The sequence below is a fragment of the Canis lupus genome, chromosome 1 (genome assembly GCF_003254725.2).
Source record: "Canis lupus dingo isolate Sandy chromosome 1, ASM325472v2, whole genome shotgun sequence".
NCBI classification, from domain to species: domain Eukaryota; kingdom Metazoa; phylum Chordata; class Mammalia; order Carnivora; family Canidae; genus Canis; species Canis lupus.
This window is the reverse complement of record NC_064243.1, coordinates 75,644,946-75,668,227: the sequence shown is the minus strand read 5'-3', so window position 1 is coordinate 75,668,227 and position 23,282 is coordinate 75,644,946. Positions and strand designations below refer to the sequence as shown.

Genomic DNA, 23,282 nt, shown 5'->3' with positions numbered 1-23,282 from the left:
AGAAACAGTCTAGAGGTAACAGAGGTCGAGACAAACAGAAAAGGAAAGAAAGGAAAAAAATACATGACAATTGGGATTTTAATTTTCTAGCTCACAGTGAGTTTTGGTCATATCCTGTAGGTTCTAATACATAGTTTTTCATTGCCCTTAGATAATGCGATTTGAGTGTTTCTTTAACCTGAGTTATTTAAGAAAGGTATAAAATCTCCAGGTGGGTAGACAGTTGAAATTTTTTCCCATTAACTTCTACATTTATTGTAATCAGAGAATGTGATCTACACCAGACTACTCAAAGTGTAGTTCAGCACTGTTGGCTATTGGAACATAAGTCAACTATGTCACTGTCTTAATTCAGCTAACTTCTTTTTTTTTTTTCATATCAAGACTTCCTTGGTGAAGAAGCTAGTACACTGATTTACATTCTGGCATAAGTTTCTTACCTGGTTGTAGACCAGTAACAAATAGTTCAAGAATGGCTACTTGAGTAGCACCATTTATACATTTATAGCACTATCTATACTATTTATGCATTTTCAAATGTTTTATTTGTGAAATAGCCAATTTTTTGTTAATATGACACTCAAAGGCTCTCTAAAAGTTAAGATACTCTCTATTTTCATAGTGTAGGACTTATCTATCATGTAATTGGCATTCCCTATGCTCTTTCTTTTTGTGTTTTGACCACTCATAGACCAAGAGAAATGAATTAAAAATCATATTTTTGGCAATACAAACATTTTGATGCTGTTTTTTGATGCATGAAAATTCTCATCAGTTGTATACTAGAACATTACAAGCACTCAGTTGACTAATCTGACTCTAATGTTGCATGCATCACTACATAGGCAGGTGTGCCAGTGAAGCGGTAGACACCTAGTAAATTACTTAAAATGTATGTTAAGGTAGTCAAGAGTACAAAGCAAATATCAACTCAAGTTTGGATACAAAATCCCCATTTTTAGACACTTAGCTTACAACTCTAGCCAGAATTGATTGTTGGGAAAATTGTTTTATTGAGGAGTTGAGAATGAAAACTTAGAGAACATAAAGAAGTCCTACCAACCAGTAAAGCACTCCCACCAAGTTTCCATCTTTGAGAATTCCTAGATGTTTCTTAAATTATTGATAAAGAAAAAGAGAAGTGTCATAAGCAGTAAGTCTAAATTATTTGAGAAAGTCTATGTACCTTCATTCCCTTTTCGTGTTTGATCCTGAACATCATTCAATTCAACAAGAGAACAAACAGAGGCTGGCTTTTGAATCCATGAGTGACTTCTATGTCTAAGGAAAAAAAAAAAAAAAACAGATCAAAGGTAACTTGTCTGTTGTTTTCTAATCTAATTTGCCCTCAAATTAGTTTCCCCAAAATAAAAGGATATCTCCTCCAAATAAAAGGATATCTCCCTCAAGTTGAACTCAGTGGAAAATTCATCATGTTTGTTGCCACTGTGGCAGCAAAATCAAGAAATCCAAAAACATTCTCTCTGAAAATTAAAATCTACAACTACAAAAGCCCTAAATACAAAATTATTTTTCAATTTTAAGATTGATGACTTGTGTTAAAACACTGTTTATAACACAATAGTAGTGCATTTAGCAAAAACTACTTACTCTTAAGTGGTAAAGAATATGTTAATGAAAAAAAACCTACATTATATACATTCATTACATCATAAGTTTATTAAATCAGTCTATATTTAACATACCTAATTTCAGAGTTCTCTTGGCCTTCTGATTCTTCATCATCACTGTTATCAGAAAATTGGCAGTGGAGGACTTCATCTTGTTCTTCTATGTGACCCAGCAGCATCTGACTTCGTGTTCGAAATCCAGCAACTACTCGATCCAGAGAGTACACAGAAGGACTTGTGTAGACCTTACAAGTGATTACCCCACCCAAAAAAAAAAGTTATTTTTTTAAATGTTTGTTTTTATCCTATTACTCAAGATGTTTTTAAAGAGGTTATTAGATAGTTAGACCGAAAATAGCCAATCACTGGAAATATGCAAATGCCAAAATAAATTCCAGGATACTCTTGTGCACGTGGACACATACATCTTTTGGAATCTATACAGCTCTTCCTCCTTCTAGAAAGCTATCTTCAATTATATCTTCATGAACCAAAGAGAGGCAGGAATGAAAATATTACAGCTCTTAAACATAGCATAGGCACTCCCAAACAAATGTGAAACCCATACACAGTGGGTTTCACTCTAGGAGGTGACACACCCCAAATGTATTTACTCATACTTTACATATGGTGGTTAGGGATGGCTGACTTAGTGCTCTAAGTGACATAGTTAATATGTATCATGGATAAATAGATTTTCAAGGGGCTACCCTGGGAACTTTCTATACTATAATGTGCTTCTATTGGCAAGGTGCTTTAAGCTCTCAAAAAATGACCTTGGAGGGACACCTGGGTGGTACATTCAGTTAAGCATCCAACTCTTGATTTTGGCTCAGGTCATGATCTGAGGGTCAAAGGACTGAGCCCAGCATCAGGCTTGTGCTCAGTGGGGTGTCTGCTTGACTGCTTGAGACTCTCTCTCTTTCTCCCTCTGGCCCACCCCATGCTCACTCACGTACTCTCTCTAAAATAATAAAATAAATAAATCTTTTAAAAATTTTATCTATTTTTTTAATAAATTTTTAAATGACCTTGGAAAATAACAAAAATTAGAAGCTGCTCGTATACTTTTATTCTAGTTTTTGTTACCAAATATTTCCTTCTTTCTATAACCAAACCTCAGAGTCTTTTCTCAAAAAGGTAAGTAGAATATTAGAGGAGACATTCAATTTATTACTAGAAATCATTATAAGCTATTAAAACTGTAACAGACAGCAGAATATGTATATCATATGGTGTCAAGATTCAAGTGATATACGTCTTGCATATAATCCCTCCCAGAAAAGCCTGCCTCATGCTAAAGATTCCTTGATATCTATTTTTTGTGGCTCCGCTGTTGGCCACCTAGTAAGACCATCTGTCACGTTGGTACCATGATGGGTGCAGAATAAAGTTTTCTAGGTGGACTCCCTACCCTGGGGTATGAGGGAGTAGGGAGGGGAATTATTTACAGAAGAACCAACTCAAGAAGTATTTATCAAACAAGTACAATTACCGCATGTTCACTTTGCCCCAGAACAAACAGGCATCAAGGTTTCTCTTTGTCAAAAGAATGGAAATTATTCCAGGAGCAAATAAAATTTTTTGTTCAGAGTCAAACTTTGTTCTCTAGAATTATAATCTGCTTTTGAAATTTCTTTCTATAAAGAAAATCAAATGATCCAGCTTAAAAATTAACACCAAGTAAATTCCACAACAATTGGGGCACCTGGGTGGCTTAGTGGTTGAGCATCTGCCTTTGGCTCAGGTCGTGATCCCAGGGTCCTGGGATGGAGTCCTGCATTGGGCTCCCAGCAGGGAGCCTACTTCTCTCTCTGCCTATGCCTCTGCCTCTGTGTGTGTGTGTGTGTCTCATGAATAAACAAAATCTTAAAAAAACAATTCCACAGAGCAGCCCGGGTGGCTCAGTGGTTTGGTGCCACCTGCAGCCCAGGGTGTGATCCTGGAGACCTGGGATCGAGTCCCACGTTGGGCTCCCTGCACGGAGCCTGCTTCTCCCTCTGCCTGTGTCTTTGTCTCTCTCTCTCTCTCTCTCTCTCTAATAAATAAATAAATAAATAAATCCACAACAATTAATGATATTTAGCAAATTAATTCCTCAACAGTTGTCCTACCCAATACAATGGCTCTTTGCTCCTTGTAGGCTCATAAAGCCGTCTATAACGGGGCCCCTTCCCACCTAAGTACTGGGTATTGCTTCCCTGAAGTTGCTTCTCCATTCCATGGTCCCTGCTTTAGCATTTTCAACCATACCCCGGACAGTACTGATGATCACTATGTAGGTACTCAAATACGCTGGTTAATAATTCAGATAACTGAGGTGTATACAACTACATGCCAATATTTCATTCTAACCATTTGTTCCTAGAATTATATTATCACAAGGCTAGAGAGAACTTTAAAGCTTACTGAGTTCAACTATTCATCCCATATCTGACTCTCATCTATAACATAACCTCTGCTGAAACATCTGCTGCAGGGGCCCTTACAAGCACTAGGGCCTCCCATATCATCTCTCGCAGTTTTCACTGACAAACATTTCTTTATATTCTCTTAGCACTTCTTCTCCCTAGTCCTCCTTCTAGAGACAAAATGTAACAATAATGACAAGGTTTCAAATATCTTAATTTCATTTGTTTATTTGTCTATACAGAGAGAGCATGAGCAGGGAGAGGGAAAAGCAGACTTCCCCCTAAGCAGGGAGCCAGATGTTGGGCTCAATCCCAGGACCTCAGGATCATGACCTGAGCCCGAGGCAGACGCTTAACTGACTGAGCCACGCAGGTGCCCCAAGCCTTCAAATATTTGAAAACAGACATCATGTCCCCTCTGAATCTCAATAAGTCTAGAGTTACTTCAGATGGTCACCAAGGACCTTTAGCAACTTGGTTGTTCTCTGAAAACACTTTAATTTGACTTAAAGTGCTGTACTCAGACCTGAACTTGATGTTTCAAATCATCATACAGTAAGATAATCTCTTCTCACTAGTGATGCATTTGATTTGGATTTGCCAGATATGTGGCAACTTTGCTTAGCTCATTCACCATAGACTGGTTTTCATAGATCAACTCTGTACCCAAGTTGCCATCAACAGTTCCACCAAGGTCCGTGAGATATCATTTGTCATTCTGCTACTGTGAGATTGGTGTGTTCTGCTGGAATGAGGCGCTCACATAGCAAAGGAACCTGGTTCAACCCAGGCAGACACATCTCTGTGCTGTGTTCACTCTTCATCTTGAACAATGATGTATGCAAAGAATTAAAAAACAAAGCCAAACAAAAACTAATTATTTTGTGAGGGGAAAAAAAGGGGGCCTTTGTGTGAGATAAAAATCTTAATGAAAACTGAAGAAGCTGTTAACATGTAGTGTGGGGGTTACTCACAGGAACTCTGTGACTCCACAAAAATGTAATTCATTCAGGAAAAAGTGAGATTTTACAAATATTTCCACTTTTGTGAATCTGGAGATTCCAGAAGATTTTTAAAATATATCCTTTAAGAATATTTTGGTTGGGGGGTGCCTGGGTGGCTCAGTGGTTGAGTGTCTGCCTTTGGCTCAAAGTGTGATCCCAGGGTCCTGGGATTGAGTCCCACATCAGGCTCCCCACAGGGAGCCTGCTTCTCCCTCTGCCTATATCTCTCTCTGTCTCTCATCATAAATGAATAATTTTTTTTAAATAAAAGAATATATTTTGGGACACCTGGGTGGCTTAGAGGTTGTGCATCACCTTTGGCCCAGGGCGTGATCCTGGGATCCAGGATCAAGTCCTATATCAGGCTCCTTGCAAGGAGTCTGCATCTCCCTCTGCCTGTGTCTCTGCCTCTCTCTTCTCTCTGTCTCTCTCTCTGAGAATACATGTCTGTATTCTCATGAATAAATAAATTTCATGAGAGACAGAGAGAGAGACAGAGAGAAGAGAGAGGCAGAGACACAGGCAGAGGGAGAAGCAGGCTCCATGCAGGGAATCCAATGTGGGACTCGATCCCAGGACTCCAGGATCATGCCCTGGGCCCAAGGCAGGTGCTAAACCACTGAGCCACCTAGAGATCCCCTCAAAAAAGAATATTTTGGTTAAGTTCTCTTAGCACACAATGGTGTGAAGTACTGAAAGCGGTATTAGTTACCTATTGCATTTACAACCACTTTATATCATACTTCATCAAATCTAAAATGCCATCAACTTAAGACACACCATTATCTTTATTCCATCAAGAAAGAAAAAGCTGTCAAGCCATGGCATGCCATCAATTATAAAACATACCTTGCTGTCAAAGATGATAAAATGTGAAAAAAAAATGTGAGTCTTACAATCAGTGAAACACGGCAGATTTTCATCAGCATTTGTGATATTATATTATACCTAAGCATTTCCTGAGACCACATCTGTAATTTTTTCTTTCAGAAGTGCCCTTGGAATGTAGAATACTGGCTTTCAAGTATATCATATTTACCATGTTAAAGTAGAAACCTGTTATACTTTTTTTTTAAGTTTAAATCAAGATTTGATTTTACATTTCATCAGATAAGATTTTGGTCTACTGAGACAGAGGAGTTTTTTTCTTTTTTCCTATTAATTTGATAACTTGAAAACTTTTTCTTTTATTTACCTATATACTATTTAATTATGAGAGGCAATTTCTTTAGGAATTTTGTATAAGTAGGTATGTTCTATAATTTCATCTTGGTATTTAACTCTTCAGATTAAGAGATAGTTGAAAACAAATGTGCAACAATAGGAAAAAGTACACAATTGTTTTCCCCTGGTATGCCTGTGTGGCTCAGTGGTTGAGCATGCCTTTGGCTCAGGTCGTGATCCCATGGTCCTGGGATAGTCCCACATCGGGCTCCCCATGGAGAGCCTGCTTCTCTCTCTGCTTATGTCTCTGCCTCTCTCAATGTGTCTCTCATGAATAAATAAAATCTTTAAAAACATTTATATGCCCCTAGGATAAATATTATTCAGCCATTAAAGATCATGATGTTATAAAAAATATTTAATGACTGTCAAATGTTTGTGATAAATTGAAAAGAGTCATTAATAAAAGTATACGCATAAATATAACAAACAATACTTTTAAAATTAAATAAGAGCTTTTTGCTCTTTCCCTCCAATGTGTATAAACAAGCATGTAAGAAATATTTCCTTGGGACATTTTGGTGGCTCAACAGTTAGCACCTGCCTTCGGCCCAGGGTGTGATCCTGGAGACCCGGGATTGAGTCCCACATCAGGCTCCCTTCGGGGAGTCTGCTTCTCCCTCTGCCTATGTCTCTGCCTCTCTCTGTGTGTCTCTCATGAATAAATAAACAAAATCTTAAAAAAAAAAAAAAGAAATGAGGGCTATCTGCACTTCAAGAAAATATGTGAGCTAATGAACTCTAAATTATCAGGGCTAGAAAATATTAGGTAGACTTCTGCCAAGGAGGCAAAAATCCAGGGAGAAAATGAAATAGCATTTGAGATGTCCTCTTTGATGTAATTCAGTTAGTTTTGGCATTCAATACAAAAACCCTCCCCTCACTCTCAGAACAATGGAACAGTAAGCAGGACTTGAACAAGGCTTGCTGCACAACATGTCTTCCCACACAAGCCTGCCTCCTCACATATGCTGCAGTGACCAGTCCAAACAAGAGAGGTGGCCTGGATTCCTGGACACATGGTAGGGACAAGAGAATCCTCAAAACTGCTGATCTTACGACTTTTCCATCTTATTTATTTTCCCCCTCCTTTTAGTGGCCAGCAGGGCAAAAGGAAGATTTTAAAAACAAAACTAAACTAAGAATTTGCAAATTTGAAACAATAACCACGGAAATCGGAAATCGTTATTCTAGTCATGTCTGTTTTGGGTCTAATCAAACAGCTGGCGGCAAGAACCCTGAGGGCCTAATCTTTTTCAAGAGCCTACAGAACTCTATGTCCTCAAAGAGTGTACATCTATGTATCAATATCCAGTAAAAAAGAGAACTAGAAACTGAGAAAGTATAAATATGTACAACTTTTGTAATCAGGGAGGAAAAACCCAAATGTTATTTTTAAAAAATAAAAGAAACAAAATGCTTTCATGTTACTAGCCAATAGCAAATAAGTAAATATAGAAGATATATAAAGTTGAATTAAGAGCTATCAAATTTAAAAAAAAAAAAGAGCTATCAAATTTGAGGGGCATCTGGGTGGCTCAGTTGGTTAAGATTAAGAGCCTGCCTTCTCATTCAAATTGGCAAAGAAGTCAAACTTTCCCTCTTCGCCGATGACATGATACTCTACATAGAAAACCCAAAAGACTCCACCCCAAGATTGCTAGAACTCATACAGCAATTTGGTAGCGTGGCAGGATACAAAATCAATGCCCAGAAGTCAGTGGCATTTCTATACACTAACAATGAGACTGAAGAAAGAGAAATTAAGGAGTCAATCCCATTTACAATTGCACCCAAAAGCATAAGATACCTAGGAATAAACCTAACTAAAGAGGTAAAGGATTTATACCCCAAAAACTATAGAACACTTCTGAAAGAAATTGAGGAAGACACAAAGAGATGGAAAAATATTCCATGCTCATGGATTGGCAGAATTAATATTGTGAAAATGTCAATGTTACCCAGGGCAATTTACACGTTTAATGCAATCCCTATCAAAATACCATGGACTTTCTTCAGAGAGTTAGAACAAATTATTTTAAGATTTGTGTGGAACCAGAAAAGACCCCAAATAGCCAGGGGAGTTTTAAAAAAGAAAACCATAGCTGAGGGCATCACAATGCCAGATTTCAGGTTGTACTACAAAGCTGTGGTCATCAAGACAGTGTGGTACTGGCACAAAAACAGACACATAGATCAATGGAACAGAATAGAGAATCCAGAAGTGGGTCCTCAACTTTATGGTCAACTAATATTCAATAAAGGAGGAAAGACTATCCACTGGAAGAAAGACAGTCTCTTCAATAAATGGTGCTGAGAAAACTGGACATCCACATGCAGAAGAAGGAAACTAGACCACTCTCTTTCACCATACACAAAGATAAACTCAAAATGGATGAAAGATCTAAATGTGAGACAAGATTCTATCAAAATCCTAGAGGAGAACACAGGCAACACCCTTTTTGAACTCGGCCATAGTAATTTCTTGCAAGATACATCCACGAAGGCAAAGGAAACAAAAGCAAAAATGAACTATTGGGACTTCATCAAGATAAGAAGCTTTTGCACAGCAAAGGATACAGTCAACAAAACTAAAAGACAACCTACAGAATGGGAGAAGATATTTGCAAATGACGTATGAGATAAAGGGCTAGTTTCCAAGATCTATAAAGAACTTATTAAACTCAACACCGAAGAAACAAACAATCCAATCATGAAATGGGCAAAAGACATGAACAGAAATCTCACAGAGGAAGACATAGACATGGCCAACACGCACATGAGAAAATGCTCTGCATCACTTGCCATCAGGGAAATACAAATCAAAACCACAATGAGATACCACCTCACACCAGTAAGAATGGGGAAAATTAACAAGGCAGGAAACCACAAATGTTGGAGAGGATGCGGAGAAAACTCTCTAACACTGTTGGTGGGAATGGTGAAGCCACTCTGGAAAACTCTGTGGAGGTTCCTCAAAGAGTTAAAAATAGACCTGCCCTACGACCCAGCAATGGCACTGCTGGGGATTTACCCCAAAGATGCAGATGCAATGAAACGCTGGGACACCTGCACCCCGATGTTTATAGCAGCAATGTCCACAGTAGCCAAACTGTGGAAGGTGCCTCGGTGTCCATCAAAAGATGAATGGATAAAGATGTGGTTTATGTATACAACAGAATATTACTCAGCCATTAGAAATGACAAATACCCACCATTTGCTTCAACATGGATGGAGCTGTAGGGTATTATGCTGAGTGAAGTAAGTCAATCAGAGAAGGACAAACATTATATGGTCTCATTCATTTGGGGAGTATAAATAATAGTGAAAGGGAATAGAAGGGAAGGGAGAAGAAACGGGTAGGAAATATCAGAAAGGGAGACAGAACATAAAGACTCCTAACTCTGGGAAATGAACTAGGGGTGGTGGAAGGGGAGGAGGGCGGGGGGTGGGGGTGATTGGGTGATGGGCACTGAGGGGGGCACTTGATGGGATGAGCACTGGGTGTTATTCTGTATGTTGGCAAATTGAACACCAATAAAAAATAAATTTATTATTAAAAAATAATAAGAGCCTGCCTTCGGCTCAGGACATGATCTCAGGGTACTGAGATCAAGATCAAGCCCCACACTGAGTCTCAGGTTGGGCTCCCTGCTCAGCAGGGAGTCTGTTTCTCCCTCTCCCTGCCACTCCCCCTGCTTGCGCTTTCTCTCTCTCCCTCTGTCAAATAAATAAATAAAATCTTTAAAAAAGTTATCAAATTTGAATCCTGCAAAGAATTTGCCCTTGTCCCATATGTTCCATGAAAATTTACTGTATATTCAACCATAAAGAACATGTTAATAACTCTACAAAGTAAAGCTGATATTAATAATAACAGCGATTTTAATAACAGTGATTTAAATGTTGAACCCAATCTCTCAGAATTGAAAAACACACAGGTAAGGAGAGCATCTGTCTTACTCTGAGGCACCAAGCCTGGGACACTGTAGAGGTGCCCCATGGGCGTATCCTAAAGACACAATGTGTCAGGCAGTTTCAGATTCACTATCTCATGTAAATCCTCCACATCCCCCATGACGTTTCCCCCAGTCTGACTGATAAAAAGAACCTGGGGCCCACAAAGGTTTCGGCATACATACAAGCTTATGCACAGTGGTGGAGTTCACATCCAAGCCTGCCTGACTCCACAGCCTATGACACCTCTCATATTTCTTATCCCTTTAACTGTAACCATCATCAAGACCTCAAACAAATCTTTTCCCTTCATAAAATAAATAGAAACCAAAATTCATGAATCTGCTTAGTCTTTTCCATCAGAAATTTCTATTCCAGTAGAGATTCCTTGTTTTTCAAGAGAAATCTGTGTGCATATATATCATCCACAAACATATTTATAAATAAAAATTAAAATGAAATTTCATACTGATCTTCATAGTCTTGATTATGTCAGCTTGGCAAGGCCAAATAATAGATAAATATCATTTTGAAAATAATAAAGCAGGCCAAATAAATCAAAGTATATACCCTCCAATTTCCTCTCAACCTGGCGTGGTTAAAGAAAGAAAAAACTTCATGAAGGTATCAGACTAGCAGTGCCTGAGTGGCTCAGTTAGTTAGGCATCTGCTGGTGGCTCAGGTCATGATCTCAAGATCCTGGGATCAAGCCCTGCATCGGGGTCCCTGCTAGATGGGCAGCCTGCTTCTCCCTCTCCAGCACTTGTGCTCTCCTGCTCTCTCCCTCTCTCTCTAATAAATAACTCTTAAAAAAAAAAAAAAAGGTATCAGACTCAAGCATGTCTGAAAATATGATGACAAAGGATAGCTTTTTCTCCTTGGTGAATACAAGACATCATCTTTATTCCTTCCAAATACAACTATATATTCTCCTATGTATTATTATTTAAAAGAAGCATGATTAAAAAAGAATACACATAAAACTTCATGAGATCAAGCAGAAAAAAAAAACCTGCTGAAACCATACAAATACACTGTGATACTATACATAATATTTTTTAAATCTCAACATCAGAAAGAGATTGATGTTTAGACATTACCTTCCTGGAATCTGATCTGGCAGGGTTATAAATATAATGCCCCAAATGAGTATCAAACGGTACAGTATATGGCCTCTTCGCATCTGTCCTGGCATCTGGCCCATCTCCACAGGTTTCCGTAGCTGAAGAGGTCATTGACAGGTTAAGTTTTGTTAGTTCTTCGCTCAGTTGATCCACAAGAAGTTGTTGTTCTATTATTTTTTCATTCTTTGTAGAAGAGAGATAAACATATTTAAAATAGAGAACCTCAGTCTGTGCGTAATGGTTAAAAATAAATTGTACATTGCCCCAAATCACAACTATCTTAACACTACCATAAAACGTCATTTCTCCATAGAGTACTCTTTTGATGTTCACCAGCATCTAGGATTGTTTGGAATGGTAAAACCTCTGGAAGAGTAAGCAATGACAAACAGAGCCTAAAGAGTTAATACTCAAAGAAAATGCCCTGTACAACGTGATTGGTTGGTCTGCCAATGAGAAGCACTTTGTTTAGTTGGCCTTTCAGAGGGAAATCCAAACAGTAACAAGAGAGAAGAAAGTTGAAAAGTGGGGAAAGAATTACAAATGGCAGAGGTGGCAGCAAAGGAAACTAACTGGTCATAGTATAGTGAAGTGAAAGCCTTTACTCAGTGCAAAAGAAAGCCTACGCATAGAGAGATAACAGACCGGTAACTGATAGCCAGCCCTGGGAAAAAAAAGAACTTGGAAATAAAAGGCTGAACAGGGACGCCTGGGTGGCTCAGCGGTTTGGCGCCTGCCTTAGGCCCAGGGCGTGATCCTGGAGTCCTGAGATCACAGTCCCACGTCGGGGCTCCCTGCATGGAGCCTGCTTCTCCCTCTGCCTCTCTCTCTGCCTGTGACTCTGCCTCTCTGTATCTCTCATGAATAAATAAAATCTTTTTAAAAATAAATAAATAAACAAATAAATAAATAAATGGCTGAACAAACTGTGTATCAGGAGTGGGGGTAGTGGGGAGGCTTAGCTTTCTATGTATCCTCTAAAGAAACCTTTTGAAGTATATCCAGTCCAGAAAGCTCTAACATCAATCTCTGTTTTATGAATTATGTAAACAAGAAGTTGTCATTCATCTTACTACTTCCATATACTACAATGTTTAAATAGGAAAAAAAAAACTAAAGTTTTACAGTGCTAATGCTAAGCTATAAAAAGGCACCCTTCTTAAAAATTCATATATTCAGGGGTACCTGGATGGATTAGTGGTTGAGCATCTGCCTTTGGCTCACTTCATGATCCTGGGGTCCTGGGATCAAGTCCCACATTGGGCTCCCCACAGGGAACCTGCTTCTCCCTCTGCCTACGTCTCTCATGAATAAATACATAAAATCTTTTAAAAATTCATGTATTCAGATAATTAAAATACATGTCAATGACATATATTGGAGTCTTTATCTGGGAAAGGGTAAAAATACCAATAATATTGGACTTTATTAAATAAAGAGTGCGTAGTATACTCTCCAGGATAACCACCAAAACCAAAAAGAGTAAATGTATAATACTTAAGCTAATGAAGTAAAAATAGAAAAATTAAAAATACACAATCCAAAAGACGATAAGAAAGGAGGGAAAAAAGAACACAGAGCAGGCAGGATAAATAAAAGGACAATGGTGGGATTATAACCAAAAGAGAAGAATAATTATGTTAAATTCATAAATGAACTAAGTAATCCAATTAAAAGATTACAATCCATCCGAGAGGATTATAAAGTCATCTAACTTGCTGCTTACTAAGAAATACAACTAAAATAGACTCACAAAGATTGAATATAAGATGGAGAAAGAGACATCATGTAATACTAATCAAAAGAAAGCTGGTAGAGCTATGTGAATACTCAAGTAGATTTTAAGGTAAAAATCATTATAAGAAGTAAAAAATATTAAAAAGGTGAATTTACCAAGATGATGTAACAATCATGCATTTTTATGTACTTAATAACACAGTTTCAACATGTATAATGCAAAAACTGTCAGTACTTCATGGAGAAATAGCACAAACCCAAAATCATAATAGGAGATTATAATATACCTCTAAATTGCTGATGTAACAACCCCAAAATAAGTAAAAATAGAGATGTGATGGGGCGCTTGAGTGGCTCTGTTGATAAAGCATCTGACTCTTGATTCCGGCTCAGGTCATGATCTCAGGGTTGTGAGATTGAGCCCCGAGTCAGGCTCTGTGCTGAGTGTGGAGCCTGCTTAAGATGCTCTCTCTCCCGGGATCCCTGGGTGGCGCAGCGGTTTGGCGCCTGCCTTTGGCCCAGGGCGCGATCCTGGAGACCAGGGATCGAATCCCACGTCGGGCTCCCGGTGCATGGAGCCTGCTTCTCCCTCTGCCTGTGTCTCTGCCTCTCTCTCTCTCTCTCTCTCTGTGTGACTATCATAAATATATTTAAAAAAAAAAAAAAGATGCTCTCTCTCCCAGGCAGCCCAGGTGGCTCAGCGGTTTAGCGCCGCCTTCGGCCCAGGGCCTGATCCTGGAGCCCCGGGATCGAGTCCCGAGTCGGGCTCCCTGCATGGAGCCTGCTTCTCCCTCTGCTGCTCTCACTCTCTCTGTGTGTCTCTCATTAATAAATAAATAAAATATTAATCTTTTTTTCTCTCTCTTCCTCTCTCCATTGGCCCCTCCCCTCGTGCATGCACACATCACACTCTATCTCAAATAAATAAAATCTTAAACAAAACGTCCATCACCAAGAAAAAGCCCATCAAAAGAATAGAAAAATCAACTGCTATATAGTCATATAATGAAATCCTATATTCATACAATGAAATCCTATATAGCTATAAGCCTAAATAAGCTAGTCACGTTGTGGATGAATCAGAACAAAAAACACTCAATAAAAGCAACTATACACCAGAGAATATATATACTGAATAATGAAATATATAAAAATTCCAAAATGTAAATTGTAGTGTTCAGGGATACATAGTAAAACCATAAAGCAAAACAGGGAAAGCATTACTATGAAGTAAGGAAAGTGATTCTCTCTGAGCAGGACCAACTCAGGACTTCTGAGGAGCTGACAGTTTACTATTTCTTCTGTTTTTTCTTTTTTTTAAGATTTATCTTTCATTTATTTAAATTCCATTAGTTAACATACAGTATAATATTAGTTTCAGGTGTACAATACAGTGATTCAACACTTACAACACCTGATGTTCATCACGAGTGCCCTCCACAATCCCCATCACCTATTTCACCCATTCTCCCACCCATCTTCCCTCTGGTAACTGTCAGTTTGTTCTCTATAGTTAAAAGTCTGTTTCTTGGTTTGCCTCTCTTGCTTTTTCCCCTATGCTCATTTGTTCTGTTTCCTAAATTCCACCTATGAGTAAAATCCTATGGCATTTATTTGAGAGAGAAAGAGAGAGAGAGAGAGAAAGTGCCCATGCCAAGGGGCCTGGTGGGGGAGTGGGGGAGGAGTGAGCAGAATAGAAAGAGAAGGGCAGAGGGAGAGAGAGAATCTCCAGTCCCACAAGCCAAGATCACAACTCCAGCCAAAATCAAGAGTCAGACTCAACAGACTGAGCCACTCAGGTGTTTACTATTTCTTGACCTGGTGGTAGTGGTTATCCAGCTGCTCTCTTTGTGATAAGTCGCTGAACAGTACATTTTGTTTTGTATATGTTTTATGTTTTAAAATTTAAAATTACTCTAGAATTGGAAGAGTTAAAAAAGAAAACAAAAATGAAATGTCAAAATCAGTATCTAACTTGTGCTGGATCAGGTTATTCCTTGGGACAGTAGCTGCTCCCTGATAGGAAGCTAAACCCTTTAAATGAAATTAACAATTTGGGAGTGCAGGAGATGGAGGGGGGTGTTCACAGACAGGGAGTATAATATTTAGGGACATACTACATTCCATGCAGGCATATTTGGTTTAATAATAGGGAGGCTAAGTTGAAAAGTTGAAAGATTTAACCAAAGTTAAAGAGTAAATCATTGATGGAATATGAAAGGATAATCTAATAAATTTTAAAGTATGTGTTTACCTTCCAACTCTTAACAACATCACAATGCCTGTTACCTTGGCGAACAACATAATGGAAAAACATGGAGAACAAGTAACCATAATGTGATATGCAAATTAAGTTCCTAGTTTCTTCATATTTGTAAAGGATAGATCAAGGTAACAATAAAAATGCTTTCTCCTCATACTGATTTAGGAGAAAACCCGTAATAATACTTTCAGTTGCCTGAAACTTCAATTGAAACCTGTTTTTGTGGGGGCACCTAGGTGGCTCAGTTGATTAAGTGTCTGCCTTTGGCTGGAGAACCGGCTTCTCCCTCTGCCCCTTCCCCTGCTTGTGTGCACATGTGCTCTCTCTCTCTCAAATAAATAAATAAAACCTTAAACAAAATGGGTTAAAAAAAATTGCTTTCTTTAAAAAAAAAAACAACATGTTTGTAAATACTCCCAATTATCATTTAAAATGCTATTCTGTTCAGTTAAGTACTATTTCAACTAAATCTACAGCACTAGATAGTTAAGAAACTCTACCTGCAATCTATTCACTTTCTGCGCTTCTTTCAAAGATACCACATGGCCTTTGTTTTCCTGGACCATCATCTGCACTTGATTCTTTAGTTCCTTCACCTCCAGTTCTCTCTGATTAAATACAACTTCATCAGCAGCCAGCGCACACTGGGAAGAGGGAAAAAAAGCACAAGAGACTCACTATGGAAAATACTCAAGACAGCCCAGAAAATACCACAAAAACTGGGATTTAATGATGGTTTGATGATGTCTCATGAAATTTTTCTTATCCTATTCACTTTCAACTTTTTTCTGTTCTCTTTATAGGAAAGACAGTGTTGAGGACCTATTATTGCTATAACCTAAGAATTAATTATTAGTAAGATAGAAAGTTTTCCCTGGTTTTTATTTCCTGAATTTTAAAATTAAAAAGTTACTCAGTTTCTAGAGTACAGTCACTAAGATTTTTACAAGTTTGCTAGAGTTGCCATGAGATTTTTAATGTGGGTTTTTAAAAATCAAAGAGGTCACATTTTCCAAACTGACCTATAGAATTATGAGTGTATTTGGATTTTAAAATAAAGAATATTTGCTAATTTTATGCACTTTCATTATGCAGAGATATTTGGAAAATATCTAAAAATATAGTTAAACAAAGTTTTCTTAATTTCTGGTGAATTATGCCTGTTTTCAAATAAACTTGGGATATGCAAATAATACTTTTATAACAATTCTTAAATTAAATAAATAAAAAGAAATTTAACATTGTCAAGAGTCTATTTTATGCTAGTGACTTGATATTTTAAACATATCTCACTGAATAGACAGGGTTTCTTTTTCATGAAGAAACCAAGAGATTAAAACCTCTCCCCAAGATGACACAGTAGATAAACCAAATTCCTTATTCCTTATCTTCCGCCCCAGGGCCTATGTAAATCCAAAGTTCATGCTCTTTCTACTAAGCTACAGGAAAAGACAAGAACAAGTAGGTGATTTACAAAAAACTGTTCATTTCACGTAAGATATAATTCACAAAAACAGGGTATGTGCGTGACTTCTCAGGCAGTGGTACAGGGGTGGATAGGTCCCTGAACTGAGAGCCCTGGGACCAGCCTTGATTTTGTCACAGCCTTAGGGCACTTAGGGCAAGGCCCTTCTTTTCTCTGCTTGGGATCCTCAAATGACCAAATAAGGAAAGGACACATGACCCTGGTGTGCCTTATGACTCTATATGTTTATATGACTTGTGACGTATTTTTTTTTAAGATTTTATTTATTTATTTGAGAGAGAGAGAGAGAGAGAGAGAGAATGAGCACAAGTGGGAGGGACAGAGAGAGAGGCAGAGAGAAGCAGGCTACCCACTGAACAGGAAGCCTGATGCGGGTTCAATCCCGGGATCAGAGATCATGACCTGAGCTGAAGGGAGACACTTAACTAAGCTACCCAAGTACCCCAACTTCTTTCATAAAATAAGATATAACTGTAATTCACGATGGCTAATAATGGTAAAAATAACTGTTGATTTGACCTTAAAATGTAATTGTCTCAGGGCACCTGGGTGGCCAGTCATGGAAGAGTTGCATCCAACTCTTGATTTTGGCTCAGGTCATGATCTCAGGGTCCTAAGACAGCTCTGTGTCATCAGGCTCCGTGCTCAGCAGGGAATATGCTGGAGATTCTCTCTCCCTCTCCCTCTGCCCCCCACTTGTGCTCTCTCTCCTTCCCTCTGTCTCTAAAATATTTTTTTATTTTTTATTATTTTTTTAAAGAGTATTCATGAGAGACACAGAGAGAGAGAGGCAGAGACATAGAAAGATGGAGAAGCAGGCTCCTCACGGGGAGCCTGATGCGAGACTTGATCCCCCCCAACCCAGGATCATGTGCTGGGCCCAAGGCAGATGCTCAACCACTGAGCCACCCAGGTGTCCCTAAAATAATTTTTTAATGTGATTTGTCTCCTAGTATGGCATATTCAACTATTTTTACATATTTATAAACTATAGCTGTATGGGATGCCTGGGTGCCTCAGCGGTTGAGTGATTGCCTTTGGCTCAAGGCGTGATCCTGGAGTCCCGGGATCGAGTCCCACACATCAGGCTTCTTGCATGAAGCCTGCTTCTGTCTCTGCCTGCCTTTCTCTCTCTCTCTCTCTCTCTCTCACCACCCCCCTGTGTCTTTCAAATAAATTTTTAATATCTTAAAGAAAAAACCCTACAGCTGTATTATTTACTATTTACTTAAAAGTGTTTAACTGTTGAATAAACTTATATTCACATATGGTTCTTATATTCAAAAGGCAACAAAGTCCTTTCAGAGACATTTATTAGGAGACAGAGTGTTCCAATAATTGACAAATGGCAAAAACCAAGGATTACAACACTACCTGAGAGCATCTAAAAAGGAGAAGATGGTAACTTCAAAGTGACACTTATTTCCCTAGCAACAATCTGGCAGTAATTCTGCCTGCAAGATGGCCCACAATCTCATCTTGGCTAAGAGCCTTTTTTAAAGTACTCACCTGCTTGTGTAATAGGCTCAGGAAGCAGGTCCAAGCAAAGAGAACGTCCATGCCTCTCCCTGCACAGACTTTCTGTCTCCCTGCACAGAGTTTACCAGGCAGCCTTCATGGGAACCCCTGTACAACTACTAAGTCCAATCATGTAGCTGCCACTGCTACATAACCTCGACCCAGGCAGGTGAAAAATAAGTGAGAGGAGATAATAGTGAGCTGACATTTATGGAGGCTTACTCCCAGCCAGGGAGTAAGCCTCTTATCGTTTTATGGGAACTAGTGCTTTAATAATCTTCACAACAATCCTACAAAGTACTTAATATTGTTTCTATTTTACAAATGGGGAAACTGAAACAGAGAGGTTAAGTATTTGCCCAAGGTCACAAAGTGAGTAAGCAGAGGAGTCAGGATTCAAATCGTGGGGGTTTGGTACCCATGTTCTTAACTATCATGTTATTCTGTCACTCACAGAAAAGGAAATTTAAGAAACAACTTTTTAAAGAGACATACAGAATGAGGAATGATAGCTGCCATTTCTCTATTTGCTACATAGAGGTAGCCAAGATTACTAGTCCTACAAGATTGCAGAACCCCCCACCCCCGAAAAAAGGAATCTATTTCTTAAAATTAAGAAATATTGAAACTTAAATCTCTCACTTTGAGATTAATAACATACACCAGCACTTTCAAAGTTCTGAGAAGTCTTGGGATTTTAACAATCTAGCTAGCATTCTCAAAATCCATCTGATCACGGTCCCCTTTTTCACCAAGACTGTTAATATCTTTGGGAAGTCTTTATCTAGAAATACATCATCTAGAGCAAGTTTAATTCAGAGTTTCCAACAGATGGAGAGAAAAAGTTACTAGCCACCCCTCATCTAACCAGGGGATTTTATAGGCTTCTACTTTCAGCCACTTAGAGGCAGGAAGAGAAAAGTTCTTCCTCTCCCAACTCCTACACCATTCCAAAGTTCAAGCTTGGGATCAACTATACGTCCTGTTCTGCCAATTTCTTATACCAAGGAGCAAGGGCCAGTCCTGCTCTATCTACAAAGAAGGAAGGGCAGAGTTACTGCTTTAAAAAACAAAACAAAACAAAAAAATAAAAAATAAAAACAAAACAAAACATGATTTTAGAAGTATTACTTTAAATGCTTATATTTAAATATCAGAAGCTTTGAGATAGAGCAACAGTCCTCATAGTGTATTCAGTAAAGACCCTTTTGCCACGTCCCTCTGGTCCTTTCATGGCATCCAAGAGATCAAAACTATTTTCCTAAAAATACTAACACAATATTTGCCCTGTTTACCATGTTGACATTTGCACTGATGGTACATAAAGGTGTGTAAAACTACTGACTCCTAGCACAAATAAACGAAGTGTCACCAGACTGCATAAGTAGTCATTGTATTCCTTAGTGCCAGGCACTCACAAAACAAATAAATGCTAGTTTCACTTAAGAATATCTTGATGAGTCAATAAAAATTATTATTATTTTTACCTCAACCTATGAGTACATTTTAGGATTCCATGTAACAAAATGGAAGGTATACCAAACGTAGTTCTGCTGTCTAATGAAGAGTGATGTTTATCTGTCGGAAACAATTTTGTGCAGCTGTGTGAGTTGTAAGCTGAACCACCCACATTGTTCACAGGGAAATATTTTTATTCTAAAATATGACAGATCAACTTTGGTTACTCACACCTTGTGACAAACATTTTCTCAAAAATGAAAATTAGGGATGCCTGGGTGGCTCAGCAGTTGGGCATCTGCCTTCAGCCCAGGGCGTAATCCTGGAGTCCTGGGATCGAGTCCCACATTGGGCTCCCTGTGGAGAGCCTGCTTCTCCCTCTGCCTGTGTCTCTGCCTCTCTCTCCGTGTCTTTCATGAATAAATAAAATATTTTAAAAAATTAAAATTAGAAGGAAAAGAACAATATTTGTTGCAAATGATAAAATTCAAGTTTCATGCAAAAATTAGAATTTTGGAAAACATTTCTGCTACCCTAAGTGTGACAGCTTCCAATACTTAAAAGACTTTGCTGGTAGGATCAGTGGGGAAGATTAGTGAATGTAATTATTTGATACTATCTAATGAAATGTGTCAACATTTGGAAGATCAACATAATTCAGTAAACAAATATTTTCCAAATGACCAATAAATGACAATTCAAAATCAAGTGAATGAAAGATCCATTCAAAGTACAAAATAAAGATCAGTGATTTTTGAGGTATAGATATTAATATTAACAAAAATAGTTTCAAACTCCACATTGCAAGTAACCTTTAGGAAATCTCTACTGGTTGAGTTTTGGTAATACCAAAGAAGAATATCCATAATTATCTGAAAAAAGCCATTAAAAGACTTCTTTTCCACCTACAAATCTATACGAGGCTGGATTTTCTTCATGTACTTCAACTAAAACAACATCATTGCAAAAATTGAATGGTGAAGCAGATATGAAAATCTACCTGTCTTCTTTTTTTGTTGTTGTTTTTTTACATTTTTAAATTTCTTTTTATTGAAGTTCACTTGCCAACATATAGTACCTGTCTTCTATTAAGCCAGACACGTAAAATGTAAAACAATTTCACTTTTATTAAACTTTTGTTTTTGGAAAATAGTTATTTTTCATGAAAAAAGGTCTTTATTTAACATGTAATTGGGTTATTATTGTTAGTTTTGAGGCAATTAATAGTTTAAATTTTTCTGTCCTAATTCTAATATGGTAACTTTCGATAGATACAATCCCCATAAACGGAAGCTCTATAGGGGACCTCAATTTTAAAAACATTAAGAAACCTCTTGAAAAAAAAAGTTCAAGAACTGCTATAATAGAGGTTTCTTTCTAATACATATAAAAAGGGATTGAGGAAAGATTTCTAACTAGAAAGCTATGTTTTTAATGATACATTTTCCTATTTTCAAAAACTGGCAGAACCATTTGCCCGATAGAATACAAATTCCATGTAGGGAGAACTATGTATATCTTGTTTTCCACGATTTCCCCAGTGATACAAAATCTTCACTTTTTTTTAATGAAAAGTGAGAAACGTTAATTCTGAACTCAATGTATGTTTATCTAATATGAATACATGTATATACCTACGTCCCTGACATACTGTTAAATATGATGATTTGTTTGTTTAAAAAAATCAACAATCCAGGGCCGCCTGGGTGGCTGAGTGGTTGAGCATCTGCCTTTGGCTCAAGGTGGGATTTTGGGGTCCTGGGATTGAGTCCCACAGGAGCCTGCTTCTCCCTCTGCCTGTCTCTGCCTCTCTGTGTCTCTCATGAATAAATAAATAAAATCTTTTAAAAAATCAACATTCCACACTCAAGGGATAATGTTTTGTTTTGTTTTGTTTTTTTCCTTCAAGAACCACTGACCCGGGATGCCTGGGTGGCTCAGCAGCTGAACGTCTGCCTTCAGCCCAGGGCATGATCCTGGAGTCTTAGGATCGAGTCCCACATCGGGCTCCCTGCAGGGAGTCTGCTTTTCTCTCTACCTATGTCTCTGCCTCTCTCTCTCTGTGTCTCTCATGAGTAAATAAATAAAATCTTAAAAAAAAAAAAAAAAAAAAAAAAAAGAACCACTGACCCAAAGAGGGATAAAGACACACTAAAGAACAATTTTGTTTTGTCCCTGAAGTTGTGTTTCTCTTCATCCTTTAAATTAATGAGCTGGTCCGCAAGATTCTGCTTCATAAAATAACAGGTTAAAATGGTAAAAGAGAAGGAAGCTGAGAAGGGTATGAATTAGGAGGACCAAGCAATAGAAAAAGGGAAGATGACACTGAGCAAAGGCAAAGGAGATTTTCCACACAATCCTTTTTAAAAACTTCTGAAATTGCCAAATGACCGTTGCCCAGACAAAATGAGTCCTTAACCAAGTCACTAATAAAAGGTGTCCACGTACCTGGCATTTCTTAAGCTCCCGCTTCAGCTGGAGAACCGTGATGTGTGGAGGCCCGTCCTCCAGGCTGCCGATGCCATGGCTCCTGGTGAAGGAGGTGAAAACCGCCTTCCTGACCTCCTGCGTCATGTTAAACCACTCCTGTAATTTATGTTGCTGCTTTGGGTTCAATCTGACAGCATCCTTTAAGTCCACCAGGAAGGTAAAGGCTTCCTCTATACAATTCTGGTAACTCAAACACTCTCCTTGTAGCTGAGCTACTTGCTCCTCTAGAGAATGGATCCTATTTTTATCAGGAGTCCCCTCTTGATGGGTCTGGCAGGCTTGGCCGATGCTAGCCTGTTGGCTTTGCAAAGCTTCTCGAAGCAACTTAATTTCAAATTCCATTTCATCCATTCGGTCTGACTCAGGGCTGAAGTTTAAGGTGGGTTTGTTTCTAATGTTGCGTGCTCTGTTGGCATATTTGAGGGAATTTAAGGACTCATCGAAATCTGAGGAGGATGGGCTGACACAAGTGATCATGACAGTCTTGGCACTGCCTCCCAGGGAATCTTTCAGAAGCCGGGTAATTTTAGCATCTCTATATGGAATATGTGAACTCTTCCTACGGGGGTCGCCCAGAGCGCTGATTACATTTCCTAATGCCAGCAACCCACTGTTGATCTGAATGGATTCTTTGAACCGTTCACCAGTATTCCCTGTTTTGGTTACTCTTTCTGAACCAGCCAAGTCCACAAAGTGGAACTTTGAAACAATCTGCCGACAAGAATACCACGATCCATCTTTAGCTGCCTCGATGTTTTTCTCCACTTGACAAATGCTGATTGTAAAAATTGCATGTGATCTACTGGAGTGCTCATTCATTTGGGTGGTACCTGTGTGCCTGGCTGCATTCCCCATCTCCAGGAGACTCATCACTTCATCTGCACTCTCCACCTGGCATTCTTTGGCCCCAACAATCACTTAAAACAGCAAGTTTTTAAACCAAATTTTAATCAAAACCCAGTATAGTTAAATTACCCA

The 23,282-nt window shown here is 38.4% G+C and overlaps 1 protein-coding gene across 5 annotated transcripts in view; it reads right to left on the bottom strand.

Moving 5' to 3' along the window:
- Window positions 1-23,282, bottom strand: part of KIF27 (kinesin family member 27) — an 88,787-nt gene that overhangs the window by 47,575 nt on the left and 17,930 nt on the right. For 4 of the 5 annotated variants that reach the window (XM_025423207.3, XM_025423211.3, XM_049116263.1 and 1 more), the window contains exons 4-8: window positions 22,263-23,221; window positions 15,853-15,996; window positions 11,329-11,535; window positions 1,707-1,876; window positions 1,187-1,281 (exon numbers count right to left, since the gene is read on the bottom strand). In XM_025423207.3, the coding sequence (XP_025278992.1) occupies window positions 1,187-1,281; window positions 1,707-1,876; window positions 11,329-11,535; window positions 15,853-15,996; window positions 22,263-23,221 (1,575 nt within the window). The remainder of the gene's footprint in view (window positions 1-1,186; window positions 1,282-1,706; window positions 1,877-11,328; window positions 11,536-15,852; window positions 15,997-22,262; window positions 23,222-23,282) is intronic. The other variant, XM_049116267.1, reaches the window with a different exon arrangement.